This window comes from Rhynchophorus ferrugineus, unplaced genomic scaffold (genome assembly GCF_030347505.1).
Source record: "Rhynchophorus ferrugineus isolate W39M unplaced genomic scaffold, kcgeb_rfMv2 rfM2, whole genome shotgun sequence".
NCBI classification, from domain to species: domain Eukaryota; kingdom Metazoa; phylum Arthropoda; class Insecta; order Coleoptera; family Curculionidae; genus Rhynchophorus; species Rhynchophorus ferrugineus.
The window spans coordinates 49,983,295-50,002,439 of NW_027472581.1; the positions used below are offsets into that span (position 1 = coordinate 49,983,295).

Here is a 19,145-nt window from a genome sequence, read left to right on the forward strand (position 1 = left end):
GATGTTTCTAGATTCTTGGACCTATTTTTTCAAATTACTTTTTGTTATAAGTTCTCACATCAATAATATCTGTTTTTTAAGAGGTAATTCTTTACCAGGCTTCGTGAGTTGGCTCATATAATCATTAATAATAATTTTAATTTGTGTTTGAGAACGATATACCTTTATTTGGATTTAAGTTTCTTGATGCATGTGAAGTAATATGTAGAGATTTATATAAGTTTATTTTTAAATACAAATTTTAATTATTTCACAATGTGAATTGTCACCTGATGGGGAATTGTTTTATATACTTTTTTTATTCTGTTATTGTTGTTTTGTCTTGGTATCTAAATATTATTTAATGGTGCCAGGAATCTATTTTAATTTATTCGTGAATGATGCTATATTGCATTTTTAAATGTTTTACCAACAATTATAGAGAGAAAAACCTAATACCTACACGTCAGTTTGGGTTTGTTAACAAATACTTGACAATTGATCAGGTGCATAGAATAACAGATGTAGTTGAAAAAGACTATGAAGATAAAAAGGTATGTTTAATTATATTCTTAGATAGAGCACAAGCCTTCGATAAGCTATAGAAAATGTAAAAATAAATACCCAAACAACACACTGAATAATTGAAATCTTACGTTACTGCTAGAATGTTTAGAGTCAAACAAGAGGGAGTCAATTATTTACCTACTCTAGACATGTGACAACTGAAAAATATCACGGTAGATACATTTGCTGATGACATTGCGATTATTGCTGACGGAGACAATAACGAAGGAGCCCCGCGACAGGCAAGTGGTAATATAAATAATTGGATACAAACTTATTAATAAAAATTAACGAGTAAATCTGTGCATGTGAAGTTCACGTATAACTAGACCACACAAGCACCAATAATAATTATAAATAATATCAATCCATATAACAACGCTAAAAATCTTGGAATAAATCGTGATTCAAAACGTTGGAAGGAAGATGTAAAATAGATAAGGGTTAAAATATAGTTAAAATAAAAAACATTTATTGATTAATTGGAAGAGAATCACAATTATCAGTACATAATAAATCGCTATTATATAAGCAAGTACTGAAACCTATATAGACATATGGGACAAAGTTCTGAGAATTATTGTGCCCAGATACTACAGGACTCATTACTTACACTGAGACCTTCAGATACCGACTGTCACCAAGGAAATCAAGAGAATTACAAGGAGACATGAGGACATATTTATGTTTATATAGATTGTTTTGGTGGTTGAGAAAAATCACTAGAATTTCAAAGGGATATTCAACATATCTTTTCATATTAAATGTTGTTGTAGAAATGAAAATTTTCATCATTGTTAAAAATAACATATGTTATATTACATGATCAAATAAGTAACTACAAGTTACAAAAATAATAAATGAACAATAATTTTAAAGTGTAATTTTATCTATATAGTATTAATGTGAATTGAAGAATACATATTATCCGAGATTTTAATGTTCTACATTGAATCTATTGACATTTTGAACCCTTTGATTATTATTCAATACAAAACTATTGTGCCAGTTCTCCTGACAAGTTCATTCTCTAGACAACAAAACGTCCGTGTTCCCTGGTGTGCTTGGAAACGTTTTCGCAGTAATTGTGGCGTTTCTTGAATGCGATGCACAAGACAAGGCAGGACCTTTATCAGTTTGTTGTTTCTCTAGTTTATTTTGTTGATTGAATAGAATCGTGTATGTTTATGAAAACGTAACGTTTATGAATTAAATGTTTCTAATATGGATAAAGATCATTGTCGATTGTTTTTTATATATACATTATATTAATATAGTATCTACTTCTTTTAATAGGCTAGATGACTATTTTTGAAAAACTACTTTGTGGCAATTCTACGTATTTATTTTATCCGGAATAAGTTATTTATGCAAAAAATCGAATTGAAAGGAAAATTGACATTTGAAATAGTGAAATTCTAAATGCGCTCTAAAACTCTCTAAATCTACGCGTGGCGTAGTTGTTTTGGACGCACAGGTGGATTTGTATGGATATACGTCTTATTCGTACATTATTTTAATAATATTGTGTTATAATTAGACATTTTATCGTGTATTAATGGTGTCAGGACTCTTAATGTAATCGCTAAAACATCGCTAAAAGTTGTGTGTTTTCGTTCCAAGGCAGAAAAATCTTACAAGATGGAATCCAGCCAGTATAGTTTGAACATCGGTAATTTATTCGCAGCTATAAGATCATTCTAACGTAAGTAATTACTTTTTTAAGTTGTTTCAATTACATCTAAACTGTAATTAACGTAATATCGTATTTGAGGTAAGGCCTCAATTGTTTAGTTTATTGAGTCCCTAATAATTTTGTTCATTTTTCAGTTACCAATTGATATAGAAAATATATTTAATATAATGTGATTGGTTTAGATTCGAATGCCAACTAGATAGACGAACTGAACATTCACTGCTGTTCACTACTGACTACATATTCTCAAAATACAAAAAATGCCTTAATTATATTCAAGCCTTCAACAAGGGTGAAGTGTGAATGTAATTTTACTAAGTTTGAACAAATGTTAGCACTGAAGTTATTTAAAGTAAAATAAACTCTTCAGAGATCTAGTTGAATAATTCATAGGAGAACGTGATATGTTAAAACGTGTCTGAACACAGATTTTCCAAAGTGCTTGATGCAGTATTGTAGTTGCATGCTCATAATACTGTAAGACTATTTTTAAAATGAAGTTCAAAATTAAAATTTTTGCATTTTATTGACACAAAATGTAATATTTGTAATTTGATACAAACAGAGCTGGTAGACGTTTAAGAAAATCAAATTTTCATCATCAAATATATATCTCTTTTGTGTCGTAGTTACTATTAATTATATAAAATGAATATTTTGGTAACACTGTCAAATATATTTACACCTGTACGTTCAAATTATTATCGTAACATCTTTTTAAGTAGGTTTGCCATCGATACAATTTTGATTTGTCTCAGGAAATATAGGGCAGTTAATCTAGGATTCATATGGCAAACTTTCTAGTATTCTGGTTAATATTATTATTTCATTTACGGCCACACCGTTATTCTCGATAAATCAATTGTGGGCAAATTATGGTTATTTGCCTTGTTCAATTCCTGTTAAAGTTTTTCATTTATATGTTATTTCAGATAAAATCTTCAACAATTAATTTCAATTTCTTCAATAAAATCGAAGCACACTAAAAGGTTTAAATATTGAGATACGGAAATAATGGTTAGAAAAAGGTAAGTGACAATATTTCGTAGCGCTTCTGATAGGAGTTTGACTTAACATGGCGAATTTTGAAATCTTGTGTTTTTATTTCTTGCAAAATCTTAGTTGTCCTACTTTAAATTTTAAAATAAATATAATAATTTCTCTATAATATATTATAGTTATAAATAAATATTTTTGTGATTCTTTTTTAAAGTCATCTAGTCTATTGTGATTTATTATAGGCATCTATCCATTTATTAATAAAAATATGAGGTTTCATGTTATATGGACTAGGAGTGGTATTAATCAAAGTATCAAAGCCAAGGCTAGCACTATATTAGCTATTGTTGACATAATGTTGAGAATTTATATTATATGTCAAATATCTTGTTTCTGTCAAATTAGTAAATAGACTATCTATAAATATCAGTTCTTTTATTCTAAATTATATAAATAACAAATAAAACATATTCGTCTTAACACAGTTGGACTTTATTTTTATTATTTTTTCTAATAGTGTATTAATTATATATTAAAATTAGCTGAATAGCCTCCTAAGAATGTATATTTAACATTTCAAAATATGAAATATTTTCAATAACAGTCAACCTGACAGTTTGGATAATTAAATTTTTAGTGATATTATTAGGTTGTATTATTAGGCGCTTGCGTCTATTTTGATCTTTTTTTCATTTTAAAAATGCATTTATTGAGAAAAATTTATAAAATTATTTTCCATCAATTTCTACAACTCTTTCTTATATTTCTAGCAATTTAATAATGCCCTGTCGAAAGAACGATATTGGTATGACAGCGATCCAGTACAGGATCTATTTTCGTACTTCTTCGGCATTTCAAAACAGTGTACTAAATTATTATTGATCTAAACAAACAGTAATGAGAAGGGTGAGTATACTGGGGCGTGAAATCTTTCCATTTAAGCTGCAACAGCATATCTTTTACAATTCTTGCATGCATAGAATCTGCCATGCATAAGAATGACAAATTATTAAATTTGTTCAATTGACGTCGGTAGATATCTGAAATATTAATTATTAACAATCATTTGGTTTTGCCCATCCCATGCAAGATTTTATGGCAATGAATATACCTCTTTATGTGGATGGCTCCCCTGAACGAATTCATAATTTTTGCTCTTGGGTTCGTTGCTGATCCACTTTTCAATAAACAGTGAAACGGTGATCTTGAAACTTTAGTCAATTCGTGTGGCAGGCAACCTAACGCCCACCAACCAACCCCCCTCCCTCCCTAGATCTTTCCCATTATATGTAATTGTCTGGAAATAGTTGATTCATCAACTCCTAAGCGATCTGGAAGTTCTTTGAGAGCGTGAGCTCTTTGAGGTTTTTGCCTTTAGTTATAGTTTAGTTATATTATAAGTTTTGCAGTTTTTTGGTCTTCCGGGCCGTTTTTTGCCAGTGACATCAAAATCGTCACTTAAAAAATGTTGAATCCAAAGTCGACAATTAGGATATGACGTGCTATTCCGTTATAATAAGTTTTTGAAAGTTCTTGATGGGTTACGGCAGCAGATTTCTTCAATTCAAACAACACAAATAATGAATGCTCCATTAGTATCTTCTGTATACATTGAATAATTAATAATACTCAATAGAAAAATATTATTTTGTGTAAAAATTTTAAAAAAACCTCGAATTTAACAATTAGGTCGAGTTGTTTAACAGTTGTTTATATTGACACATCGTATTTTCATTAAGAGGTGTCGCTGATCAAAATACACGCAAGCACCTAATAAAAGGTTGATGATTACCTAATCATAATCATCTAATAAAGTATCGATGTCGGAAATTCCTTTTATGGATTTTTAACATCTTATTTAAATTTAAGATACATGTTTATGATCTTGATCGGTTTGAGGAAACGTGACGATACCGTCTCAGACGTTGATTTAACTTTTGCAACCGATAAATTGGTTTCAGCAAATCAGTATTTATGGTGGAATATTATTATTTTAATTTTCTGTTAAAAAAAGAGTTATAACGGTCTGTTAAAAATAACGAGTTATGTGAACGAACTGATATGAAAACTAATAAAAGGTAATATAAAACTTAGTCTTAAAAATCTGCAAACATGCATGTCCATGTACCTAGAACAGCAACTAACTCAAAATTTGCAAGATGCGTTTGGAATGCAGTAGTGGCTACTCTGAGGGACACTCAGCCGGCAATCGGTAAGCTTCGGTAGTTTCCGTTTCATTTTGCCACGTTGCCATCAATGGCTGGTTTACATCGGATATAAAGCTGTTATTTATATTCTTTAGTTTCCATATTCCAATTAATATGTAACATTAATAAATACGCAACGTTGAAACCAGTGATCACATGTTGACATTGATGGAACATGGTCTCCATAAGCTTCGTACAGCATTCGATGCCATTCAGCCGCCTTTTTCTTTAAATTGAAATAAAAAGTAAAACTTTCCGCAAATGCGATTTACCTGGTACAGATTCAAACAAATTCAGAGAAAAGTGAAGCCTACTAGACACGCTTCAACATGAAGTTGAACTCAAATGTACCCAATGCGATTAATGCGCAGTAGTTATAAATCCTTTAAAATTAATGTATAAATCTTATATTTATATAACTTTTAAGTAACTAAGTATATATATATATATATATATTTGATATATATATTTTTGACAGTACATACTGTTTTACTTTCTTTATTGTTATATACTAAAAATGATTTTAATATTAAATATTATTATAAAAAGTTCGTGATAAAAGATCATATTTTGTATAATAACTTGTACTTGTAGTAAATTTGTACTTGAAGGGATATTTTAAATTAATTTTTATATAATTTACAAGAACTCGCAACGTGTCAAAATCAAATTTTAGTGCGCATGCCAGGCATCCCTATGAGTAGACTATTGTTCAGAATGCTATGAGTTATTCATGCATCGTTGTACAAAAACCGATTACCTCGAACATTTTCGGCAAATCAATACAAGACATAATTAAATAACGTCAGATATTATACACGGTTGTCCTGAAACGGCCCCATTAAAACCGAAAACAAGTCCGTTAATGATTGCGTTATGTTCCGCATCCATTCGGGTTTTTATCCCGTCGTCTTTTCGGTCATTAAACTTTTGAATTTCTCGACAATTATCGTTATGTCTTGTATACATAGCTTATGCGTTGTGATCGTTAAAACATGGGAAGGGTTCTTTAATACGTACTGCAAAGAAAACAATGCTTTTTCCGTGAGACCAGACACAGCGGCTGCGATGGCCAACATGAAGGTGGTCAGACCGAAGGATGCGTGGATCGGCACCAAGGCAGATCTGAAACTGGCGGTTGCTCCCTCGCAGCACAGCAGAATTAGGAAACTGAAGAAACCGAAGACGAACTGGAATATAAAATATGTGGTTAAGAGATTATTAATAATAATAATATTATTAAATAAATTGTTCAAATTTAACAGTCGCAAATAAGGGGATAGACAAGATAATATGAACATCTTGCAATATCATCTTGTTTCATGTTGGCACACTTTCACTTCTTCATTGAAAATAGTGCGCCTCAGTTTACATGCCAAGTTTTTTAGGTTACATTGAAATGTAGTAAAACGTATAATACACTGAAGTGTATTATACGTTTTGCTCTACGACGATCCAAACAAGAGATCGGTGAAATGTGTAATATAATTAAAATAATAATTCAAATTCGAAAGAGGGCAAATAATTGGTGCTTGGTTAATGGGAACGTCTGTGATGAAAACAGCTGAACTCTTCAACGTTTCTATCCATATTTAACTGTTTGACTATCAATGTTAGTGACAACATACACAAAACATGGTAAAATATCATCGGTGATAGTGGAATAGTGGGCGAAACCTAAAGTTAATTGATTGAGACCGACCAATATTAAAAAGGATTGTGGACAAACTACCCATAAAAATGTGACTGTAAATATATTATTAATCATAAATATATTATTGTGGGCCACAAAACTACTTGGGCAAAAATTACAGCAGAACTCAACACTTGAGTAATACCGTTTTGACAACAACTGTATAGCAGGAGTTCTACAAAGCTAATATTCATGGTAGGGTTACGATTGCGAAACCTTTTTTAACAGAAACCAACATAAAGCTGCGGAAGAAGTGGTGCAATAAAACCTTTGGTAAAAATTGTTTCCTACGAATGGCCGGGTTTATGCGTGGGGAACACCAAAAGGAACCTACATTCCGGACTGCATGCTCCCAACAGCCAAGCCTGTGGGAGGTTCCTTTACGATTTGAGCGGTAATTTCGTGGTATTCAGATGGCCCCTCATTCATATCACTGGCCGGATAATTGCGAATGAATATCTCGACATTCCAATTATGAAGTTCTTACTATAACTAGCAATATTACTGCCAAATACTGCCACACTCCAAGATGACAATGCGCTCATACGCACAGCCAAAAAGGTTCGGTCTCGGTTTGAGGGACATCAGAATATCATTAAACATATTTCCTCACTAGCACAATCAGAATGGACCATCACACAGAATGGGAGAATATTCTACTGGAAACTATTCAGATACTCTACGAATCTATTCTGCAGCTGTTTTAAAAAAAAATGGTATTTCCTCTTAATAAATATTGTATATGTTAGGTGTTATTATTTTGTTCATTCTCTGTATAATCGTTTTTATACCATAAAATAAAAACTAAAATAAAATAGAAGAAATAGAACAAAAACTTCACTATAGACTGCTGGAAAGCACGAATGAATTGTAAAGTTTGTTTTTCATTAATATTTTATTCCACAAATACATTTCAAGTTTTTCCAAGTAAACTGATTCTATTGTGTAATGATTACCAATATAATAATTCAAATAATGGCCATGGTTTTATAATACAAATAGTTTTGACAGATGATAGCCTTATACTTCCTTGACTTATTTAATTCACATTTTGAGGGAAATAATCGTGAAAAGTTCAACAATTCAATAAGCATGGTGTGGTTCATGTTATTTCTGAGAACTATGGTTAATGATGACTAATTTTGAAAAATTACTTCACTGAAATTCTAAGCATTTACTTTATCCGGAATAAATATTCTTTTTGCAAAAAAAGGGATTTGAAAGAAAACCTGATTTATGAAAAAATGTAATTTTAAATTCGCATCAAAACGCTCTAGATATGTGTATCACGTAGTTGTTTTGGTCACATTACATTGTTTGTATAGTTATAAGTATTATTGATACATCATTTTAATAATTTTGTGTCATACTTACGACAGTATCAGGTTTCTCAATGTGTAGATCGATAAAAACACCAAACAAATATATAACTTATTTTTGTTAAAGAAATGTGGTTAAATCTTGCAAGGCGAGAATCAGCAAATATTGCTTTATTGCAATGTCGGTAATTTATTACAGTGAAGATCATTTTGAAGAAACGTTATTTAACGTGTCTTGTAAATGTAATATAGAGGTAAATAGCACTGTCGATAAAATTCTAGGTTTTATTTGATTTGTATATAAGTCCTTAAAAAACCATTCTTATTTGAATTACTATATATAGAATAATATGGAGAATTATAATGTAATAAATGTGTGTTTGTAATGTTAATAGTGTGTTTGTAATAAATTTAGTTTTACAACTGCACATAAAATCAATATATAATTTGTACAAGATTTGAATGCATACCAGAGAGAAGAAAACATCCTTTTAACACTACTGATCATATGTCCTAAAAAAACAGAAAAAAATTCTGATTAAATAAAAGCCTTCTAAAGTGATATTCAAGTCCCATCATGTCTCATCTGGTTTCTAGTTTATCAAATACATAGATGCTTGGTTGAGCAATATAATTTGCGTTCAAGTTTCAGTTAAAATTTTTACGAGCATGTCTAAACACAGATTTTGTAAAAGTACTCTGTGCAGTATTGTAATGTCCTTTTATTAAATCCTTATGTCTTAAATATTCTTAATTTAATCATGTTGTTATTAAATTAAACTTCAAAATCACAAATTGTGCATTTTATTTACCCAAATAATATATATAATATAAATAATATAAGATATATTGGTATAATACCTGATACACTTTTTGACCACAGACCATCCACAAAACATCCATAATTAAATGTATATAATTAAACTTTTTGTGTTATAGCATCTATTATTTATTATCAGCAACTGCATCTTAAATCAATGAAACTCATCTAATGTTTGAATCTAAATCTAAATGAATATCATGAAACTTTTTGGTAGGTTTCTTATAGATACAACTTTGATATATCTTAACAATTATGATACACTTGATCTCTATAATACTATTCTCATAGTAACCAACTGGTGATCATATTTTTACTCGGTATTCTGTTCGGTCTTCTCTTTAAACAGTATTAACCTGCACTTATTAATTCCTTTGCTGTGCTATATTGATAGAATTTTGTATATAAAATTTATGTTATTTGACTTGATCAATATATTTTCAATTCTTATGTCTGTTTTCAATACTGTAGATATTATAAAACTGATATTATAATTATGAAATATGAGTAATTGAAATTTAAATAATAAAAAATTGAGTAGCGCCAAAATGCTCGGATGTATACAAATGATAGAATGCGGAAATGGTGGTTAGAAAACGTTAAGTGACGTCAAGGTTTTGCGACGTTTCTGACTTAATATAGCCAATAGTTTGACTTAATATAGCCAATTTTCTTCTTAGTAATCACACTTGTAATTTAAAAATAAATGTTTTTTAGAACCTCTATCCTATATCATTATTATTATTATAAATCAATATTTTTGTGGCATTTTATAACTATTATTTAATTTTTACCCCATTTTACGCCCTATGGGGTTCTTTTTTATTACCAAATGCGGTGAGTAGCGACACGATCCGACTTCCATCCCTCGTGTGGTGTCGTTGCTTGAGGATTGCATTGTCCAATTTGCCTTTTAAAATTAAAGATTTTTTGTGTAGATTTGTTAATCCTCTTGCAAAATGAACGCCATCATAGTTAGTCTTATGTTCTTATATTTATCCTATGCTTGCATTAGATCTCTTCGACCTTTCTCATAGTCATCTTAATAATTCAGAATTTTTTAGTAGATCTACCAACAATTTGTCTAGTTGTAATACTCATGAATAGACTGCTGCTTCTTATGTTAAAGACAATAAGCATGCTCCAAACATAAGAACGTATAAAATGTAGTTTCAACAATTGAAAAACAATTAGCAGAAAAGTTGCGTGTGCTTCGAATCCCAACTTGCGAACGATTACAAGCGATGGGAAGATGGGTGCCACATAAGTTGAATGACAGGCAATTAAAAAATCGAAAAATTGTCAGTGAAATTCTGCTTCAAAGCTATTAAAGGAAGTTATTTCTATACCGAATAGTAATAGGTGATGAAAAATGAATATACTTCGAAAATTCGAATATACTCCATCCAATTACCATCTTTTCACATTGATGAGATAAGCGACTGCAGAGCAGTCCGTTGATTTCGAAAAAGTAAAAAAATATTAATTATTAGTATTAATAGTTTAGCCCAAAGGATAAACTATTCTCTAGAAATTTATATCCAATCCTGGAATCCATAAAATGCCTGAGAGGGCCAAATGTATAGAACGAAATGATCAATACTTTAAAAAAATACATTTTAACTAATTATGGTAATTAACATGTTTTCTTTCGCGAAAAAAAAAGAACAGCACCTTTCCCTTCTATTCTGATGCATTAAATATACGAGTTATAAAATATGTAGGACTTAAAACAAAACTTTTATTTTACAAAAATGACATAACAACTTGTTATAATGACTATACAGACAGTACTGTCAGTCTTTTATAATAATATCACTTGTTAAATCACATCATATTTTATTACACATCCATATTTTAATGGATTCAGTGTTAATTCCTTATGTATTACTTTTTAATTGTTGTGTTCAATTAATAGATTAATAGCAAATGATAACGAAACGTTTAACACAGTTTTTACGATAATTATTCTATAAAGAGATAATTCTACGAAATTGTGAATGATATATAGTAGTATAAACCTCAACAATGAGAAGGTCAAACCACTATAAAACAATTACCATTAAATACGTTTGAATCATCGCACCTATTGAGATCATTGAGGCATTTAATCTTACACCTGACCTAAACCATATTATTATCACATTCCTAACGAGAATTGTGTATCTGTCAGTGTTAATAAGGAATTTCCGTTATTTGTATGAAATTGGACGGCACGTGCTTGTAAACTACATTCTTCTTAACCCAGTTTCAGGATTTCTCTCCAGTTCGATAAAAAAGTAGACGTAGATTATCCACGATATTAGAAAGTTTCATATCGGTCACGATTTTTCGCAGATGGGAAATGGGCGTTCGTTCACGACTCTCGTTCTCGTCATCTCGCAGATTTACACGCAGCCAAGTTGAATCGTGAAATGGTAAAACCTGGTTAACTACTGTCTCATATAAAAATTGAAAAAGTTGTTTCGATACTATTGAATAAATAGAAATATTATAGTCGTTTGATTACCAGGTGATGCCTTTATAATGAGTTTAATTCTTATCGGAAGTTACAGTTATTAAATAGGTATATAAAGTAGTAATCAGCGTTTTTCAAACTGTATTTATAACAAGAAGTTGCTCTATTATAACATTGTTAACATTTATATAAAAACACAACACATATTTCAGATTATTATGAGGAAAGAACGATGCCTGCTGCTGCTTTATCAAGACAAAAATTATGGAATAACAGGAATCTTTTAAAACTATATTTACAATATATTACAGCTTGCTACTAAACCCATTAAAAAGTCTTGCATACTTGATATATAACCTGAGAATAATCTGAGAAGATAAGAACGCTTTTTGAAGTTATTTGATGCTCTGAACTCAGATCTTCAATCTGTGCGTCAAGATTGGCTCTAGATTTCAAGTTCGCGCATGGTAGCGCACTGTGCTCTTATAATGTCTGTCATCTAACAATAATGCATTAAACATAATTTGAAACTTATTTTTGTGCTGTGACTGTGCTTCGGAACCTTTTAAAATGTAAAGCCAACGTTGTAAAGGCGATTCAAAGTGTTTCTGTTACGTTTATGGATGTTATATTGTCGATAAACGTGGAAACATTGACTCAAATTTATAAATGGGTGAATTCACTCAAAGATGCGCATTTCTTTAGTTTTGCTGCAGTAAACACTGAGAAACTATGGGTACTGAAATTGTTTTGTAACGCTTGCAGAAAAAAGTTATACAAACGGTTAACAGGTGACAATGTATACTTTTCATTTTCTCTAGCAACGTTATGGAGAAAACAGAAAAATAATATAGATGATTGTTAGTTTTGCTCGATTAATGTCGTCCGTATAATTAAAAACGTCGTATTTCACATATATTGATAATTGACGTATCATCAGACTAAGACGTTCCACGTAGGGACAGTGATCTCTTGCCAATTTGTCAAATGCTTTAAGCATTTCATTTTCATCACCGGGGAGCACTGAAAGCGATTTCATTATGGAGAAAACTTATTAAAGAATCTTTGTTGGACTTGATATTCGAAAGCCAATGGCTAACGCAATGTTTACAAAATGTTTAATGCTTGAAGAAGCGGCAGTATGGGCATCCTTTCAAAGTGTTGTTTTTCAGTAAACACAAATCACCGAGTTACAAGCATGTAATCGGCAGTTTAATGCAAAATTACCACCAGATTGAAATATCCTTCAAAATATATTCAACATTTGGGCGACACGAGCGATGAGCAAGGGGAGCGGTTACACCAACATAGAGCGAAATAGAGTGATGAGCGATTACTGTTTGACCCCAATGTGTGAAATAGGTCTCAAGCAGTATAAAATACAGTTCAGTCAGTTCTACTTCTCTTCATTTTTGATTTATACTTTTTAATTCAGTAAATGATTGTTAATGGTCAAAAATAAAACTGAAAGCAATTTCTAAAAACGGGCTGTTGATTTGGATTCAGCCCTCCTAATTTAGCCTATAAACAGCTTTTGCTTGGTCAGGTCTACAATCGTATATATTTGTGTTATTATAGAATCTAAATCTAAAATTTATATATTACTCTATATAATGGATTTATATATTTCAATAACTGTTTACATATTACGGCTAATTAAAAGTCAGACAATTTAGTAAAAACGAAAGACGCCGTAAAGAAAAATAATCGCAGCAAAAGAATCAGGAAAAAATAGAAAGATTTAATGAACATTGTCTATGTTATCAAAAGATACCAATAGTAAAGATTTAAAAGCAAACAACATGTTTGCGCCGAAGTGCAGCTATATTATTTTATAACATGTTAAGACATTTTTATAACACGTTTTTACCTTTCCGATTGTTTTAAAACAGTATAACAGATTCTAAAAGTGTCTTATATTGATGATTAATTAACAGAACCCAGGCGAACGCACAAATTCACCTATATCTGACAGAGTCATTAAAAATTACACCATTTAAGATAATAATACAATGTATAGATGTGCCTTTCAAATGAAATTTTAAAATAAGTCGTCAATATCTCACATATAGTTTATTACATTCCATTTCGACATCGACACGCTATTATTTCTAAAGCGAAAAATTACTGAATTGAAATGGGCGGAAAACATTAAAACCCTTTATCAAGGTATCTTAATCCCAAATCATGTGAGGTTAGTGAAGACAACTTATTCACAAAAGCATTAGAAGACTAATGATTCTGTTCACTATTGAAAGATATAGTCGAAATACGATAGAATAAATCAGCAAAACTCTATCTAGCTACTCGTCTTGGCTGATAGCAGACTATATTAGCGTTAGTTTTTATTTTGCGATAATTGCCAGGTTATTCATTTATCAAGCATGAGATTTAGAGAGATGGTGCTACTGTGTATTAAATCGCATCGAGTACATTTGTAATCAACTTGATGTTGAAATCAGTATGTGTCATTACGTCGAAGTGTAAACAAAAACATGTCAGTGCTTTAAGAATGTCTGAATTTGTACCGAATAAATCGCATGGCATGCTGTGTGAAGTTTATGATAACCATGCTCCATTTAATAAGTGAATACAGGTTTCGAAGTTTTAAAAGTAGTGAATTTGACACCGAAGACAAACAGCGTTCTGAATAGCCAAAAAAATTGAAGATGAGGATTTAAAGGCATTACTCGATTAAATAATCAAGGGTGATCGCTATCGACTAAAATTGACGCGGTGTGTGACCATTCAGCATCGACAATGTTATTCTTCAGCATCGACCATATGTTGTAAAAGCGGTGAAAACATTCTTAGAAATATGGCAATAAAATGGCAAATGCTACCCCATCCGTTGCATGTTGTATTCTCCAGAGGATAGCCCCAAATACATCGTTCATTCGAGATGGAATCCTAAAATTGCCTGAATGATGGGAACATGTAGCGGCTATCGATGGACAATGCTTTGAATAAAATACGTTGTACTAATTTTTCATAATAAAGCTGGAACTTAAAAAAAATGTTTTAAAACTAGTTTATAGGCCTTATAAATTATATGGTGTAAGGTAGTATTACAATGTTCATGACATTAAGGTAACTAACGTATTTAAGTTGATAATATTTAATTCTGTATCCGTTTAAGTAGATTTGCAAATAGCACATTATACGTGGTAATTTTTCTAGGAGTATTTCTAGGTATATTTCTGTATAAACATATCCCATCAAACATTATATCTCTATCTAAGAGATTAGCCAGCGTGTTTTTTCCAACATTTTAAAGAGTTTTTATCATAGTTCAACCGATTTACACAAAACCTTAACAAAATATACACTCAAACTTTGTCTTATATGTGATAATATGTTAAAATCGAATGAAAATCCATTCAGTAGTTTTTGAGTTTATCGCGACAGACAGACAGATGTGGCGTGGGACTTTGTTTTGTAATATGTAGGGAAGTAAACTTATAGTCAGTGTCATAAACAAGTAATGAAGTACGTTTGGGGTACTGTTCTAGACATGACATACCAACAAAAATTATTTATGTGTGATACTGGCAATAACAGTTTTTATGTATTTCATATTCTTACAAGACAATGCACTTCAAGTATGCCACTAAAGATGGTTTTAAAACGTTTTCATGTTTGGTAATAAAATTAGTTTCTACAGTATATTTTCCCATAACTTTTTTGATCAAAGATGCCGCATATGTATTATTTTCTTAAGTTTCATAAATAACTATTCCTATAATGTGTAGGGCATATGTCGCATTTAATGCATGGGAAACTGTTTCTAACATTTACTTGCGGAAGATGTATATTTTTATTTAAGAAACTTTGACGTGAAGAACAGTGCTTTTTACTCTCTGATTATTTATACATTTAGATTTAAGCTTCAAAATATTAATATCATCTTTACGAATGTATGTATCAAAGATCAACCTATATTTAGCGGTTCTTAGGTTACATGATTCTTAGTATAAAATGCATACTTTTATTGAAACATTACGATTATGATACACAACTAAAAAGCTGTCACTTTTCAGTACAAGCATGAATTTAGAACTACGGTACAAGAACCAAAAGGTAGGTAAAAACTACTTAATACAGTAAACACATTTTAAATATTAATTAATCAAATATGTAAGTGATTCATTTAAATGAAGACTTGTGTCGTTATACTTAGAGCAATGACGTATCTTTATTTGTAGCAATAGAAAAAATAAAAGTGGAAGACAATAAGATTCACAAATGAATTAGAGATTAGAAAATATCGCGTTATAGCTCGAAATCGATTCATGTCAATTTTGTGTCGTGGCGAAAAGGCAGATACCTATTTAAATCACTTGAGGGCGATCCAATTTCTTAAGCATCGATTTATAGGCTAAATTGGAAATATCATGTTAGACAAAAAGCTGATCAATTCCCAACTTGACCTAAGATCAATGGTATTAATTTCATTAGTCAATAATAAATATTTGGGATGCGATGCAAATATTGGGTTGCACTAAGACATCAAATCGATTACAAATCGAACGTTGAGAAAACCAATTTATTCGATGAATTATCAATGTTCTACGTAACTAAGTACGAAGAACTACAATATAACGTCAAGATCAAATTGATCCAAGATTTTGCCGTAAAGCATGAAAGAAGGTCACTGAAACAGAGTAGCGTGGAAACAACTGGACAATAGGCAGAAAATTAGAGAATTGAAGTACATCAAAGAGAGCAGTTTTAATTAGGGAAATACATTCTTATGTATTTATCCCGCATTCGTCTTACTCGTGAATTGATGCAAATATAACAGAACTGTAGTAATAAATTAGTTTCTAATTAAGATTGTACTAAACATAACTAATGTAAGATGTAACTAAAAACAAATTTTATTCGGATAATAATTTTTAGGAAAATTATCTTGGTACCACACTGAGTGCGAAATTAAAAAGAAATGGAAATAGATCAATACACAAGTTAGCCAAATATACTACAACAACTACACTTAATTTATATAATTTCTCTCTTATATAAGTTTTTATTGAGAAATAATGGACAAGTTAGGGTCAATTAGAATATTTTTCATAATTTTCTTTTTCCCATCTTTCTGACAATATATTGAGTTTGAGAGTAATGTTTGGGTAATGCAATAATGTTGAGAGTAAATTTTTAAGATTATTTGGTAAATAATGGTATATTAAGTATATTAAATTTCTTTAGTAAATTTAGATCTGAATGGAGATATGTTGATAGAGTATGGTGTGTACGTGGTTATTCTAGTCATTTAGAGGAACATTTTCTTAGTTTCTTAGTGACTTCACTAACAATTTAATATGGAAGCATTAAAACCACACGATGAAATCCATCAAACTAGAAAATTCAAAAGTGTTGGCTAGTATTAAAAAAAAAGATAATTAAATTAGGTTACGGCAAAATTTATTTATTGTATTGTTGTTTATAAAATTGATCACATCTTTTGCAACGTTTTGTTGGGTAACAGAGAACAGTACAGCCTAGTCATTTAGCGGAACATGTCTCTCATAGCAGATCTAATGATGAATGCAATTAATAATAACGGCTAGTCAGTACATTAATATTGGAGCACTGTCAATTCTGAATCTTAAATATATGTCAGTTACCTGTATAGCAAAAAGTCCCATAGTAACTAATCCGATCCAGCTGTGCAGCGAGTAGAAATTGGGAATTGGAGGCTGTGCTAAATTATGAGAATCGAGCACGGCTAGGAAACCAATAGCGACACAGGGTATCGCCAGAGCGTGGAATACGGTGTGTAACAGCTTCACGTATATCCTCCTGCAACATCTGCATATTCTATATAGGAGAATCGCTGAAACAAAATTGATTAATAATAAAGCACATTATAATACAGTGTATAATCTATGTTAAAATCACTGTTATATAATACTATCCCCTATTGTTTCGAATTGAACTTGATGGAATAATAATGGTGTGATGTATAAATGTGATGTTTTACAATTAATACTATTAATGTCATAACAATAAATAAACATACATTTTGTCAAATACAAATGCGTTTTAATTTAGAAAAAACTATACCACGTTTTTGAATAATTTTACGAAATACCACATATCTGTCAATAGTAGAATTAGTAATTTGACGCCATTTAGCATTTAATTTTTCATTACACATTTAAGTGTTAGTTTAAAAAATAATGTTTGCGTCGGTCACTATGGATTAGTGTAGAGGGTCTACCACCATGGCTCTGAATCAAAAAAAATTATTAAAGAGTGTGAACCCGGGTCTTGGATTGTAAAGGGAGTTCGATCAGAAATCGGTCAAGAGAGGTTTTAACACCAATTTCTTGGAATGCAATAGGATTTTTTTAAGTCTCAGGATTGATGAAACAATAACGTTTGAGTATTATTGCAATTTCTTAAACCAATTTTATACGAAAATTCATAAAAAATATACTCAGTTTTATATAAGAAAAATATTTTCGGTCACGCCAAAAAGACATCGCAAAAATCAGTGATGAACTGTTACAATATTCAGTTTATTCGCCAGATTTAGATTTATGATTCTTTCGGCCTTCCGATTTTTATATATTCTCAGATCTAAAACATTCTTTCGTATAAAAGTTAATGTTATTAAATGATTATATTGATATTATTCGTTTACATTTTGTAAATAGAAATTTCAAATCTTCTCCAAAATTGTACAGTGTTACTAACTATCGTTGTTTAAGTGAACGCTAGCGTCAGAATTGTATCGCTCCTTTTGAACATCGCCATGGCCGGTAAATCGTTCAAAAGCCTGTAAATTTTTGAAACATAACGTAGTCGACCGACATATTTCTTTTTGAGGCATCGTTAATAACACACGACATTTATGTAACACTGGATACCAAAAGAAACTCGATTTTTCGATTTTTACTGAATTAACAGTTAACAGGCAAATTTGATTAACCTGTGTTAATTCCACAAATGAGGGCAGTACTTGAACTGAATCTGCAGTGATGCATTTAAACTTACTGAGAGGCAAATTTTAAAGAAACACTGATTTATCAAAATGCCCTCGTATACTTTTTCTCGACTATTTTTTTAATCATTTTCGCAACATTTCAATTCTATATCAGAAAAAGTTTTATATATCTTGAGAAAACACTTAAAATACATGGAAATATCAGTTTCCTTCCGCATGGAAACTACTCCAGAGTAGGCGTGTTTGCGGCTTCATTAATTTTTCATAGTGTTCGTTTATTCTCGGGTTATTCTCGAGTGCGCAATAAATCATACGTTTCCACGCTCTCTAAATGATGTAGCTTTTGTGCAATACGTCTTTGTCTAATTTGGCATTGAGGTCGATATTGTGAATGATTCGTTCCAGAATTACAATACCCGGTATCCAAATTTTCATCGTTTGATTTATGGTGC

The 19,145-nt window shown here is 30.8% G+C and overlaps 1 protein-coding gene across 8 annotated transcripts in view; it reads right to left on the reverse strand.

The window, feature by feature from the left end:
• The window catches only part of nemy (cytochrome b561 family member no extended memory), a 127,634-nt gene that overhangs the window by 4,093 nt on the left and 104,396 nt on the right, over positions 1–19,145 (reverse strand). For all 8 annotated transcript variants that reach the window (XM_076395848.1, XM_076395846.1, XM_076395850.1 and 5 more), the window contains 2 exons: positions 17,369–17,577; positions 6,469–6,638 (listed from right to left, as the gene is read on the reverse strand). In XM_076395848.1, the coding sequence (XP_076251963.1) occupies positions 6,469–6,638; positions 17,369–17,577 (379 nt within the window). The remainder of the gene's footprint in view (positions 1–6,468; positions 6,639–17,368; positions 17,578–19,145) is intronic.